The sequence below is a fragment of the Furipterus horrens genome, unplaced genomic scaffold, assembly GCF_987537825.1.
Source record: "Furipterus horrens unplaced genomic scaffold, mFurHor1.1.pri manual_scaffold_3, whole genome shotgun sequence".
Classification (NCBI taxonomy): domain Eukaryota; kingdom Metazoa; phylum Chordata; class Mammalia; order Chiroptera; family Furipteridae; genus Furipterus; species Furipterus horrens.
In genome coordinates this window covers 31,034,296-31,049,138 of record NW_028327173.1, presented here as the reverse complement: position 1 = coordinate 31,049,138, position 14,843 = coordinate 31,034,296, and the positions used below count along the sequence as shown (strand labels likewise).

The 14,843-nt window shown below is 36.8% G+C and overlaps 1 protein-coding gene and 1 pseudogene across 3 annotated transcripts in view; one reads left to right on the top strand and one right to left on the bottom strand.

The window, feature by feature from the left end:
* Nucleotides 1-583: 583 nt before the first annotated feature.
* Nucleotides 584-1,470, bottom strand: LOC150014819 (large ribosomal subunit protein uL23 pseudogene; annotated as a pseudogene).
* Nucleotides 1,471-3,207: 1,737 nt separating this feature from the next.
* Nucleotides 3,208-14,843, top strand: part of KLHL27 (kelch like family member 27) — a 29,230-nt gene continuing 17,594 nt past the window's right edge. The window contains exons 1-5 of one of the 3 annotated variants that reach the window (XM_090269367.1): nucleotides 3,208-3,517; nucleotides 5,817-6,158; nucleotides 10,112-10,543; nucleotides 12,168-12,323; nucleotides 13,352-13,519. In XM_090269367.1, coding sequence (XP_090125493.1) covers nucleotides 5,867-6,158; nucleotides 10,112-10,543; nucleotides 12,168-12,323; nucleotides 13,352-13,519 — 1,048 coding nt within the window. In that variant the 5' untranslated portion in view covers nucleotides 3,208-3,517; nucleotides 5,817-5,866. Of the gene's footprint in view, nucleotides 3,539-5,816; nucleotides 6,159-10,111; nucleotides 10,544-12,167; nucleotides 12,324-13,351; nucleotides 13,520-14,843 lie in introns of all 3 variants that reach the window. The other 2 variants (XM_090269365.1, XM_090269366.1) reach the window with 2 other exon arrangements.

Sequence of the window (14,843 nt, the reverse complement as noted above, 5' to 3'; positions counted from 1 at the left end):
GCCAAGACACTGCTGAAGAAGAACAAGATGGGGAAACTTGTCCCACCAGATATCAAGAGTTATAACAAAACTATAGTAATTAAAACAGTGGTGCATGGATGTATAGATCAAAGGAACTGAATACACAATTGATCCCAGCCCAAAAGGAAACATAATATAGGAGAGACTTAGCATTACAGATCAGTGGGGAAATATGAACTACTCAATAAATAGTGTGACAATTGGTTATACATACAGAAAAACAAAGACAGAAATTAAATGTGAAAGGAGAAAATATAACACTTTCAGAAGAAAATATAAGATAGTATCTTTATACATTGGGGAGGGGAAGAATTTCTTAGGCTACATATCAAAAATGGAAAATATAATAGGCTGATAAATTGGTAAAATTATGAACTTTTGTTCATCAAAAGAGACATTAAGCAAAAGATTTAGATGAACCACAAATTGGAAGAAAATATTGGCAATATATATAAATTAAAAACCTAAGAATCAATAAGACATTTAAAATTCAATAGAAAAATGGCCAAAAGACATGAATAGCCATTTTACAGAAAAAGAAATTTAATTGGGTATGTATTTAGTCAGCTAACAAAATAACATAGACTGATTTGTTTAAACAACAAATTTTTTCCTCACAGTTCTAGAAGCTGGGAAGTCCAAGAACAAGGTGCTGGCAAGGTAGGTTTCATTCTGAGGCTTCTCGCTTGGTTTGTAGACAGCCATCATTTCCCTGTGTGCTCACATGACAAAGAGAGAGAGAGCAAGCTCTCAGACGTTTCTTTTAATTTTTTTACAGTGTAAAATTTTTATATTTATAGTTTTAGAATTAACCAGCTGGACTCAGTTTAAATGATCCCAATGTTTTTGACAACATCCAAAATATCATAATCAGGAGCCAGTCAAACAAGTGCCTTTTTCTCTCTATCAGGCCTGATCAAGGTGTTGACCTTGGACATGTCAATGTCATAGAGCTTCTTCACAGCTTGTTTGATCTGGTGCTTGTTGGTCTTGACATCCACAATGAACATAAGCGTATTGTTGTCTTCTTTCTTCTTCATGGCTGACTTGGTAGTAAGAGGGTACCTGATGATGACATAGTGATTAAGCTTGTGTCTCCTGGAGCCTTCTTCTGAGGACATTTAGGCTGCCTTTTTGTCTCAGTGTCTTAAACCTCTGGAAGGCGGGTGATGTGTGGATCATTTTTGGTGTGGCTGTGGACGACTTTGAACACTGCTTTCTTTACCTTCAAAGCCTTTGCTTTCACTTAGGCTTTGGGATGGACAAAGGCTTTCTTCCTCTCTTTTGGGGCCATCTTCATGAAAAGTCAGGTGTCTCTTCTTATAAGGGCACTAATCCCACCATGAAGGCCCCATCCTTACTAACTCATCAAACCATAATTTCCTCCCCAACTCCAGACACTATCACACTGGGAGGTAGGGCTTCAACATACAAATTTGAGGGAACACAATTCAGTCCATAGCATCTTATAAACATCTTTTTACTACCTGATATCATTACTAAACAAAATGTAAATTATTTTTTAAAATGAAATACCATTTTACACTTACCAGGTTATATAAAATGGAAACATCTGGTGATATTAAGTGTTGGAAAGGATGTGGAGTAAGGGAACTCTCATTTACTGCTGGTAGAAATGTAAATTGGAACAAAGAGTTTGGAAAAGAGGTATATTTTTAGTGAAATTGAAGATGCATATACAGTATGTTTCAGCAATTCTGCTCCTAGGTATACATTCTAAAGCACTGGTTTCCAAATTGCTGGATACGATCCAATCATAAATTGTGAAATTAGTCTTAGTGGTGCTAAAGTATTCTTTTCTGAAAGGTAAAATCATGACTCTCATAGAACTATAAAATAAACTTGTCAAAAACAGTATTTCTCTTATTAATTAATGAGGGAACCAGAAAATGTTACAAGAATGTTGTACGAATGTGTAAGAATCAGACATGTTGAAATGAATTTGCTAAGAAAGGCAAAAGTGGTTTACTATCCCATAGGTCAATATAATGTAGTGTTTTGGGGTATCTTTTCTACAGAGTGGACAAAAATTATTTTAAATATCAATTTTCTTGTAAAATGGCTTAGTCAATAGAAAGTCAGAGGTCCCTATAGATTCAAATTCTTCCAGCTTCTGCTAGACAATGCCCAGTCTTACACTGAAAGGGCACCCAGCAATCTCTTTTGCTAATTTCCAAGTCTTTGACAATTTTTCCTGACAATGGGTTCCTTTCTAGCATTTTTTTGTAATGCAACCAAAAAGAGGAAATATAAATTTAGTGTATTGCCATGGCTGGTGTGGCTCAGTGGTTGAACGCTGGTTTGAGAACCAGGAGGTTGCTGGTTCAAGTCTGGTCAGGGCCCATGCCTGAGTAGGAGGCCAGTCCCCAGTTGGGGGTGTGCAATCAATGTATCATACATCAGTGTTTCTCTCCCTCTCTTTCTCCTTTCCTTCCCCTCTCTCTAAAAATAAATAAAACCTTTAAAAAAAAGAAATTTAGTTTATTGCTGTAGTTAAGTATAAAGTTCAGTGAATATAATCAATAATAGTTTATATCTATGTGCAATACCAGGTGGGTTCTTGAAATATCACCCAAGGACCACTTTGTTAAAGTACATGATTGTCTAACCACTATGCTGTATACCTAAAACTAATATAAAATAATATTGAGTATGAATAATTGAAAAACGAAATTAAAAAAACGTTTTGTGAAGTTTTTGTTTCTGCTATATTCATTTCTATACACACATATGTGGTATTATTGGGTTTGATGTAGAATGTTTTTGTTCACTGTGGGCTGGGCTCAAAAAGTTTGAAAGCCACTAACGTGACAATATGAGGTTCTATGGGGAAAGGAACTGGACGTTTTGAATATTCCCTTCCCTCAACATAGACATCCATTCATAGGGCTGGGATCTGGTAAAGAATAGGAAGAACCTATAAATATCACATCATTACATTGTACACCTGAAACTAATGTTATATGTCCATTTTATTTAAATTTTTAAAAAGTTAAAAAAAAAAAAGATTAGAAGCGTCTTGCCGGATGTTCTCTGTCTTTCCTTGGCACTGAGGTTCGCTGGCTGCCTTGGACGCCACACGAATGCAGAGGGCGTCAGTGCAATGAAAACAGCGAGCCGGACAGGCCCATATGCAGGCACTCCGCTTGCAGCTGGACGGTTTATGGTCCAGGGTAATCAAGCATTAGCTTTAGGCGGTAGCAGCGTGACCAGCAGAGGCGTCTCTACCAGCGGAGGCGGCTCTACCCGCGAGCAGAAGAGCACTGCGCACGCGCAGACCTGCCCACGGCCAGGGCAGCGCGGGAGGCACCCCTCACCAGGCCTCGCGTCACCTCCATCCCTCGGCCCACCTCACTGCCCAGTCACCCCCGCCTCATCACCTCCGCCACCTCTCCCCCGCCCCCTCCGTGCCGGTGCTGGTCGCGACTGTGCGCGCAGAGCCTGAGCGGGCGCCGGCGGGAAGGGGAAGCGGCGGGTAAGAAGGGCCTGCATTCGGGTGCGTTTATGACGGGGTTGGAAATTTCCTCCAGGGCTCCCTCCGGCTCTCGGGACACCCGAGGAGGAGGAAAAGGAGCCTCTGAAACCGGTTTCCTTCTGCCGCTGAGGCATACCTCTGCTAGTCGATCTGTTGTCGTCCTCACGGGAGCTGTGCCTGATCCGGCCCGCTTCCCGCCTCCACTCAGGAATCCGAAGGCCCATCGCCCCCCCCGCCCCCGCCAGTCTGCTATCCCCAGACCTTCCCCTCCTTCCCCGCCTTAGATAGTGCTGGAATGTTTATCCCCTTCAGCGTTGCAGCAGCTTAAAGGAACTCTCCAGGTTCAGCCTTGAAATCAAGCACAGAAAGCTTACTGGTTTTGTTTGTTTTGACGCTTGTTTGTCTTGGGATTCTTTCTGACACTCTTTGCTGAAGGAGCTTTCATGCTCTTCAAGGCCACCAAACGTAGGTCTTTTTTTACTTCCTCTGGGCTGCTCCACCGTTTCCTAATAATCTGCCTTTCAAGTTTGAGTCTCTTGATGCTGGTCTCTTACACCTCTGCAATGTCCCGGAGTTAGGATATTTCCGTGTGGAAATACAGCCACACCACGGGTGCCTTTTGGAATTAAGTACGCTACTGGTAGTGGGATGTTATCAGTAGTTTCTAAGAAGCGTGATAACAAATGACGATTTCTGCCGTCTGCTACCACAGTGGATGGCTACTCGTTGACCTCTTTTTGGTAGCTGGAGGCAGTGTTTTAGCCCAGTGACTGGGCCCGATGCCTTGAGGGTACCTTGTAATTAAACTACCGAAGGCCAAAATCTGCTGACAGGAAGAAATCTAGAACAGAATAAAGCCTGATAGCCAGGTCATATTTAATAATATCTGCAGGTCAAATTTCTATGCAGAGATTTATATGCCAGTTAAATGTACACAGTTATATTGACATTCTGCGGATACTTGCGTGAAGTTTTAGCAGCCACCTTACAACTTCTAAAATTTCTCAATAAATTCCTAGATAATCATGATAATCAGCTTAGTTATTTTTACTTTGGTAAGTTTGAATGCAATAAACTCAACCACTTTTTTCTAACATCAGCCCACATGATTCCTTTCAGTCTTATTACCAATTCTCCTTGATGCCTAAATTACAAAACCTTAGTCATCTTAGATTTCCCCTGTGCTTTATCTCCTTATCTCTTATATTCCTGAATCACATGGTTCCTTTATTCATTAAGTAACTTGCATTATATCTGTGATTCTCATTATACTAACACTGTCCTTTGGAAGCTGGGCTTGCTTCCTTCTCTCTCATTTTGAATAACATTATCTTTTCTTCCAGCCTATTAATTATTGTGCGAATTTCAGTTGGCATAATGTGTGGAAAAGCTATCAGACTTAAACAAAGACGCCTAAGCTATTGTTATTTCTCATTGTACTCATTCATTTTACAAACGCTTGAAAACCTAATGTATGTTAGATTCTTGTGCTATATCCATGAAAGATATTCCATGCATTTAAGGGGCTGTCTTTCAAGGAACTTCAGAGAAGAGAGAAGAGTAGGGTGATAAGCGTGTCTGACAAATACAGTGTGATATAGACTGTAAAACAGGTAAGCTTAAGGTGAGCACCAAACCCAGAGGAGAGAGGAACAGGGAAGAGTTCTTGAAGGAAATTATATTTGAACAGTCTTGAATTATAACAGAGATCCAGAAGGAAAAGGTGGGAAGGGTGCCATGAAAGAGTCACTTTGAGAGAACTACAAATTGTTAGGTTTTGTTGGAGTATTAAGTTCAAAAAGGCGTATAGGAAATAGGCTGGATAGGTAGATAGGGCTTTGTGTGCTAAGGGAAGTGTACAAACTGAAGGATTCTAAGCAGTTGCCCTGATTACAATTGCTTTTTGAAAGTTCATTCTGGCTGTAATGTGTGCTTCCTTACTGCAGTGTAGAAAAGCTTTCTGTCTTTGGGTCTTTCCTTATTTTCTTTACTGCACCCAAAAGGGCTGATACCCTCTGCTCATAGTTTTTATCTTTCAGTATCCAGTTCAGGTCCCATTTCCTTTGTAAAGTGTCCTCCAGTTATTTCAGACCCCATTACTTATTACCTTCTCTGAAACCCTAGAAATGGTACCACACAGTTTAGTCCTTATTTGTTTTATGTGTGTTTTATGTCCCTAAGTAGATTGTAAGATCGTTGAGGATAGGGGTGTTTCTCATATATATATATATATATATGAGTAGAAAACATGTTAAACACAAAAATATGTTGTTTGGTCTCTTGCTGTTTTGTTTTTCAGGGTAGAACCAGATTATGGGCAGCAGTCCTTTAAATTAATTTATCATCATCATGGCTAATGAGGGCTGTCCCAAGACTGGTGATAGTTCTTTTTCATCAGATAAACATGCCCAGCTCATCTTGGCCCAGATCAATAAAATGAGGAATGGACAGCACTTCTGTGATGTGCAACTACAAGTTGGGATGGAAACTTTTAAAGTTCATCGACTGGTTTTGGCTGCCAGTAGTCCTTACTTTGCAGCTTTGTTCACTGGAGGAATGAAAGAATCCTCAAAAGATGTTGTACAGATTCTAGGAATTGAAGCTGGAATATTTCAAATACTTCTAGATTTCATTTACACAGGTATGTTAAGTGAGCCTGTAGCTTTAAGTGGAGAATGATGTAATCACTCATGTACTGCTACTGAAATATAAATTGATCTTACTTATATGGAAAGTAATTTGACAATATGTTATTATGAGTCTTTGAAAAATTCATGCCTTTTGACACTCTGTATTTCTTTTCTAGGAATCCTAAGGAACTAATTAGTGATACAGGCAAACATTTATGTACCAGGATGTTTATAGTAACATTATTTATAATAGTATATAATTGAATACAGTCTAATTGTCCCTCAGTAGGTTATATAGTTAAATAAATTATGATACATGTATATATAATGAACTATTTTTTAGATCTCACAAATGATTTAAATATATACTATCATGGAAAAATGTTTACAATCTATTAAATGAACAAAATATGGATATAAATACCATCTCAGTTTTGTTTTAAAGAAATCATTTGTGTGTGGGCCTGACAGGTGTGGATCAGTGGGTTGGGCATCATCCCGCAAACCAAAAGGTTGATGGTTGATTCCCCAGCAGGACACATGCCTAGGTTGTGGGCCAGGCCCTCAGTTGGGGGTGCAGGAGGCAACCAATCTATGTTTCTCTCCCTCTCTTTCTCCTTTCCTTCCCCTCTAAAAAGAAATAATTTTGATGTTTCTCTCCTTTTCTTCCTCCCTCTCTTCTGAGGTTGTCTCCTGCAAACCTTCAAGATGCGGCCTGGCCTGCAACACAGGCATGTGCCCTGATGGGAAACTGAACCTGTGACCCCTCAATTTGTAGGACGATGCCCAACCCACTGGGCCACACCAGTCAGGGCCATTTGTGTGTATTTGTGCACAGGAAAAAGACCAGGGTTTTTTACCTCTGGGTAATGGGATATGGAAGATTTTTATTTTTCCCTTTTTTTTCTGTTCTTTTTTATTTCTTCAAAATGTTTATAATCAACATGTATTATTTTAATCAAAACTTTTACTTTTAAAATGTTTTTGAAGAGTTTTAATGATATAGAAAATCCACAGGGAACTGTATTTAAAGTATAATCTTATATGATGTGTAACATAAATAAATACACATGGAAAAATATTTGAAAGAAATATAATAAACTGTTAGTAGTATGTGTATATGGGAAAATTGATTTTTATATTCATTTTTGTACTTTTCTGCCTTAAAGTTTTTTCTGTAGTGAATACACGTTACTCTTAAAATCAGGGAAAAAATTGAAAACAAAAACTGTTTGGTCTAGTTTTGAGAATACATCATGCTCTCCTTAAAGGAGATAATTATGTGTTCTAATAAAGTGTTGCTTATTTAATGCATTTTCTTTGTGCTGTTTTGGAAAATTTCAGAAAATTTTTAATTGGAGGATTGTAAAAATGACTTTTATCTACTGAAAACAGTATACCTCTGCCTATTGGCTAATGTACAAATTAACATGAGAGGTTCTTGATCTCACATTTCTAAATGACTTGTGTGAGCTGCTTCATAAATACCGCTGCTTCTCATATTTGCAAAGTAGAAATTCACACATTAATCCAATGGAATTAGTGTTGCACTGCATAAAAACAAAAGAAATACCACAAGCTGTCTATTCTGCCTCTGTTGTCTGATAGTAGCAAGAAGAGATATGTTGTGAAAGAGAATGTTCATGGCATCGTTGTCATATTGCTAGTGATTAGCACTTCCTTCAAAGAAATAAAAAGTGGTAAAACCCAGAGAAGTAAAAGCTACTGAGCATATCTAGGGGAAATAACATAGTACAATGTTGACATTTAAGGCTAAAAGTGGTATAACAGCTAAGAACAGTGTTTGGCTGCTAGTAAAAGATATAAAGTGGCTTAACAAGATAGGAGGGTTTTTTCCCCCCACAAAAATGAATCCGTAGTAATTCCAAGGCTGGTATGGTGGCTTCATGATGTCATTAATGTCCCATTATTCTTCCAGCATTTTGCTCCACCATCTATATAGCTCATAGGCTCTAATGTCATGCTCACTGAACTCCAGCCAGTGGAAGAAGAAAGAGGGAAAGCCAAAAGAGTCTGCCAGCTGAATCTATAATCTTTTTAAGCTTTTCTGGCAACCCTACCCCATAACTGCTACCTATATCCTGTTGGCCAACCTCAGTCAAAAATAACTTTTGTCAGCAAAGGGAGGCTAAGAAATTCATTTTCAGCTGGACACAATTGCCACGCATAGCAAAATCAAGGTTCTATCAGTAAAAATGAAAAGAAAATGAATTTTGGGTATTTATTGGTCAAGGAACTTTGCAGTGTTCAATACAATTAGTTTTAAAAAAGAAACGTGTTCTTTGAGTTCATTGTAATAGCATTTCATTTTGGGGGGCTGTGGGGACAGCAAAACCTAATATTCTGTTGATCTTTCCTTTACACTTACCTATGTATTCTTTATTAACCATTCACAATTATAATAGGTCTTAACAGATATTTCTCACCTTAGATTTTTATGCACTTCATTTCTAATCAAACAACCTTGGTTTGTGATCTAGCTCTGCCACTAGTTAGCTATTTGATACAAGGCATTTTATTTAACTTTAGTCAATTATTCATTCATTCTTTCAATAGATATTTATGAATACTTTTTGAGCTAGGCACTAGGGATATGAAGTAGACAAGATAGTCATGGCCTCTGCCTTCACAGAGGTTTCTAGGTAATGCAGATTATTTACAAAATAGAAATGAGTTTGTGAGAGCTTCATTTTCCTTATTGTAAAGTGGGGATAGTAGCACTTTATAATTCCTGTGAAGATTAAATGCGATAAATTTTAATACTTGTAAATTTAAAAATAAGTTTTGTAATCTATATAACCTTATTAAATTAAAGGACGTTCTTTTTATTACTCTGAAGTAACTTTTGGTTTTATCCAGTAGTAGCCATTGAGCCCCCTTAGATCACAGCCCATGATCTTATCTTCTCCAAGTTTGTGGTGAATTCTCATTTTATTCAAGTAAGTCTTATCTCAGTTTTCCCTGAAGCCACTACTATTTACTCCCATGGTGGACTGACTTATTATACTTTTGGAAAACCCTCTGTTTGCATTCAATAAGTCATATCCTTCCTCTCACCATAATTTCTTTGGCCATTCATTCATTCAAAACAAGTTTTTTGAGCACCTAGTGTGGGCTAGGCATTGGGTAAGGAAAGGGAAAGCCTCACCCCAACAGACTTTATAAATCTAATTGGGAGTACAAATTTTAGGCAAATAATGTAGTAGAGTGATGGTAATGAAAGGGATGAAGGGAAAGTACAAAATTGAATGGAGAGTTTATCCCTATTAGGAAGGAGAATTAACAGTGGTTTCTTTTTTCCTTCTAAATATAATTGACTGATATTCCAAAGTCTTTATGTTGTTGTTCCAAAGTCATTATGTAAATATGTGAAAGTGAAGCCCTCTGGAAAGAAAGTGGTATATAATAGTTACTTAAATGTGAAGTATTAATAACTTCTCCTATGATATAGACTCTTGGTTATATATAATATTAAAATTAACATTTGTATGGCACTTTATCATAATTGAAGATGGGAACCCTGTCTTAACTTTCCGAGTGCCTAAGTAAATATTTGGTAGACACATATAGCCTTATGTTAAAAGCATGGACTTTGGTGTCAGTCCCTAACCTCAACTCACTTAACTATGTGACTTGGGCACAAGTTACTTAAACTTTCTGATTCTGTTTTCTTAATACAAAAATAAGGAAAAAAACACCTACTATATGGGGTTGTAGTCAGGCTTAAATGAATGTATAAAGCAATTAATGCTGTGTCTGCTTCATTGTAAGTGTTCCATAAATGTTAGGTATCATTATCATTTAAGTTTTATGCCCTTCCTAGAAATCCTTTGTTGCTTTTTACTTAGCAATCAGTGGAATCAAATATATACTTTTCTGAATATAAGCCAAATGTTTGTTTTTATTTTAATGTAACTGTTATTTTGTCTTCCTGTTTCCCTAGGCATAGTGAACATAAGTGTGAATAATGTCCAGGAGTTGATTGTCGCAGCAGACATGCTACAGTTGACTGAAGTTGTTAATCTTTGCTGTGAATTTCTGAAGGGACAAATTGATCCACTGAACTGCATTGGGATCTTTCAGTTCTCTGAGCAAATTGCCTGCCACGATCTTTTGGAATTCACAGAAAACTACATTCATGTCCATTTCTTGGAGGTTCAGAGTGGGGAAGAGTTCCTGGCACTTACAAAAGATCAGTTGATCAGAATTTTGCGAAGTGAAGAGCTTAGCATTGAGGATGAATACCAGGTCTTCTTAGCTGCAATGCAATGGATTCTCAAAGATCTGGGAAAGAGAAAAAAATATGTAGTGGAAGTGCTGGACCCAATTCGATTCCCTTTATTACCTCCTCAGAGGCTTTTAAAGTATATAGAAGGTAATTTTTTGTTGTTGCAAATCAGACTAGTCAATTAATTATACAGTGGCTTTTTCTCTGTTTGAAATGTGTTAGTGTTTTTATTTTTCCGTTCAATAGCAGACATTTATTGAATGGTTACTGTATGCCATGATACACTTTTGTTTTTGTTGGTAAACCGTAGTAGTTCCATATATCTACCTGTTATTTTGATAAAACTCTTATGTACCTTTCTTGAGATTAAATACTAATGGAGATGAGAGTTATATAAAATTACTGACTGAGCCCTAGTTGGTGTGGCTAAGTGGACTGAGCACCGGCCTGTGAACCAAAGGGTCACCAGTTCGATTCCCAGTCAGGGCACACGCCTGGGTTGCAGGCCAGGTGCCCAGTTGGGGGTATGCTAGAGGCAACCACACATTGATGTTTCTCTCCCTCTCTTTCTCCCTCCTTTTCCCTCTCTCTGAAAATAAATACATAAAATCTTTTAAAATAAATAAACAAATAATAAAATAAAATTACTGACAGCTGAAATACTGCTGTTTTTGGCAGTACTAATTATTACAGTGTAAGATTTCCTGGTTACTTTTTTAAAAATTGATTCCAGAGAAAGAGAGAAAAAGGGAGGGAGAGAGAGAGAGAAACAACCATGTGAGAGAAACATTGATGGGTTGCCTCCTGCAGACACCCCAACCAGGGACTGAACCTGCAACCTAGGTAGATGCTCTTAAGGGGAATTGAATCTGCAAACTTCCAGTGCCCAGGATAACATTCCAAACAACTGAGCCACACCAGCCAGGCATCTTTCAAAAAGTCAGCAAAGCCCTGGCCCATGTGGCTCACTTGGTTGGGTGCCAGGGCACATGCCTAGATTGGGGATTTGGTTCCTGGTATAAAAGGCAACCAATTGACGTTTCTCTCCCACGTTGATGTTTCCCTCCCTTTCTCCCTCCCCATCGCAAATAAAAAATTAATTAATAGAAATTAATTAAAGCCTATTATTATTGTTAAAAAATAGAAAATAAAAACTTGGCAAAATCTAACATTTGAGGGAAATGCATGTGCTAAAACCAAAACCTAAACTCAACAAATCTTGCAAGCCCTCATTATAAAATAAATTTTATATTGATATGATATCATAACTCCTAAGTAGCCTTTGAATCATTAGATTCTAAACTTTGAAAATACTTTTCACCATAGTATAAAATAGGTTTTTTTTTTAAAGATTTTTATTTATTTATTTATTTTTAGGGAGAGGGAAGGGAGGGAGAAAGGGAGAGAAACATCAATGTGTGTTTGCCCCTCACATGCCCCCAACTGGGGACCTGGCCTATAACCCAGGCACATGCCCTAACCCAGAAGAAACTGGCAACCTTTTGCTTTGCTGGATGACACTCAACCAAGTGAGCCACACCCATCAGGGCTTTTGGTTGGTTCTTGTGTGTGTCCTGAAAGGGGATTGATCCCACAACCTTGGCATATTTGGATGATGCTCTAACCAATGAGCTACCTGACTAGGGCTTGATGATGTGTTTGTTTTGTTTGTTTGTTTTTGATTGTTAAATGTGTTTTATCTTATGTAAGCATGTCTTTTCATAATTATTTATAAGTTGGTTAAACCTTATCTTTTAAAACATTGCTTTAGGAGTATCTGATTTTAATCTTCGTGTTGCATTGCAAACACTTTTGAAAGAGTACTGTGAGGTGTGCAGATCTCCCAAAGAGAACAAGTTTTGTAGTTTTCTGCAGACATCTAAGGTTCGACCTCGGAAGAAAGCAAGAAAGTACCTGTATGCAGTAGGTAAGAACCTTTTAAAAAATAATAAAAATTACCTCTATTTTCAGGATCAAAACCTTTTAATATTTTGTTATTATACATGTCAGAATATTCAGGTGTGTCAAATAGACATTTAATTTCACATACAGGGTACAGATTTATAAATTATGGTTATGTTATATAATATAGTGAACACATCTAAGAATAAAATAGCTACTCCTCTGACACCTATTATTCTGTGATCCAAAACTTTGGGTTCTTAGGTTATTCAATGATTATCAATAGCTGACTAAAGAAATATTACTTTAAAAGTTGAAAATTTGAATTCTAGTGAAATATAAGGAAAATAAATCTCAAAAATATTAACTATTCACAGTGTCTTATATGGTTATTAGGGATGATAGGAACCAGTGGTCTCCAAAGTGTGGGTATGCAGGATAATCCATAGGCATATCAGATGAACATAGTAAAACCTCTATTCATTTTTATTTTAAAAAGCATTAAACCTTATTAATATTTGATATATATATTGATGGATTGCCCAAACTTATATACATAATATAATTTATATATAAACACTTTCTGTATAATTTATATGTATGTAATAAATTATAATTTTATAATTTTATGTATGCTATGATATATAAATATGTAATTTTTGAGTGCATGATAAACTTCTTTTAATGATGGGATGTGCAGTCAAACCAGAATTTTAACTCACTATTTTTAATTAAAAAACATGAATAGAAGTCATAATGAAACTTTTTAACTCAACGAATCATCAGCTCCTAGACTTATGTTTTATCTAATATTCTGTTATAACCAAGACCAGGTAATAGAACACTGTGGTTAACTCATTGCATTTAAGTCATAATCTTTCAGGGCGTGGCACATTTAAGAGTAGTATATGTATATATGGCAGGCTATTCCTTGCTGTGAAATAATTATACTGAAATGTCTAGATGTAGAAGGCTAGATTTTTCTCTTTACTACCATTTCCATATTTAGCAGTAAGGGATGTGCGGTGTTCCTCTTACCCTTCCTTTGTTCAGGTGGATATACTCGGTTGCAGGGGGGTCGTTGGAGTGATAGCAGAGCCCTGAGCTGTGTAGAACGTTTTGACACCTTTAGCCAGTACTGGACCACTGTGTCTTCACTTCATCAGGCTCGATGTGGGCTGGGAGTAGCAGTTCTGGGAGGAATGGTCTACGCTATTGGAGGTAATAATGATAATGTCTTATTTCCCTTATTAGTCTCTAGCTATAAGTTGGCTGGATTCTTCTATGCCTTATATATTGCTAGGTACTATGGGATATAGATAGATACAGTTGTGCTTATTACATATTTATTGAACAAATAAGTAAAAAAAAAGGTAGCATAAGATTTAATATTTCAGAGTAGAGGGATACTGTGATTTATCATAAGGCAGAATATTTAGTTTTGGTTTTAATGAAAAGTTGTTCATAAAATGTGGCATCAAAATTTAGGTCAACATATGATAAAATTTTTTAAATTCTAGAAGCTGCATTACAGATTTTTAATTAAGTTATCTGGACAGTGGGATATATAAAAACAAGTCAACTAGACATTGGGATATGTTTCTTGATTGAAATCATTGTGTTTTCTGAAACTATTATTGTGAATTATAAAATGATTAATGAATAAATTTAAATTAAGGGAGATTTGAATGTTGGAGGGAAATAATCAGAGAGGGACCTAAAGAGAAAAAAATGCTGACTCTTAATCTTCGTATTACTTCTGGATAATTTTGTTGTTATAACAACAAGTTGAGATTGAGATAGTTCATCTCTAACCCTTATAGCGAATCCTTTCGCTTCATTTCTATGGGTCAATCTAAAATACTAACAACTGTATATCAAAATTTTTATTATTTTCTGACTATGACACCATCAGTAGGGAATATTTTATTTTTATCCTTTGGAGAGGACATAATTGTCACTCAAAACCTTCATTAAATCAACGAATCTCATGGTACATCTGAAAATCCCAACAAATAGAATTTTAAGCCTTAAAACCATAATTCTATATAATCTTTGACTAGAACTCTAATAGTTCTTTTTAGGTATGTATTTTGGCTGTTGTGGATAGTTTCATTGCATGAACTCTCCTGTTTAACCTAGGGTCACAGTGTCCCATATGACACTTCCATATATATGTATCCCCTTTCCTAATGCCAGAGTAATTATGAAGACTCTTCAGAAATGCTATGACTTTCAGACAGAAGAAAAAAATAATGCTATGACTTTGCTAGCTATTATTAATGCTACCAACATTGCTATCTTAAGATATTTCTTATTATATAATCTTAAAATAAGTTTTATTATCAAAGTAACCTAGGTTTGTTGTAGAAAATTTTGCTAAAAAAAAAAAAAAGAAAAGAAATCCCTGAACTCTGTGGCCTAGTTGGTTGGGCATCCTCCCACAAGGTGAAAGGTTACTGGTTCAATTCCTGGTCAGAACCCATGCCTGGGTTGTGGGCTCAGTCCTTGTCGGGGGCATGTATGGGAGACAATTGATTGATGT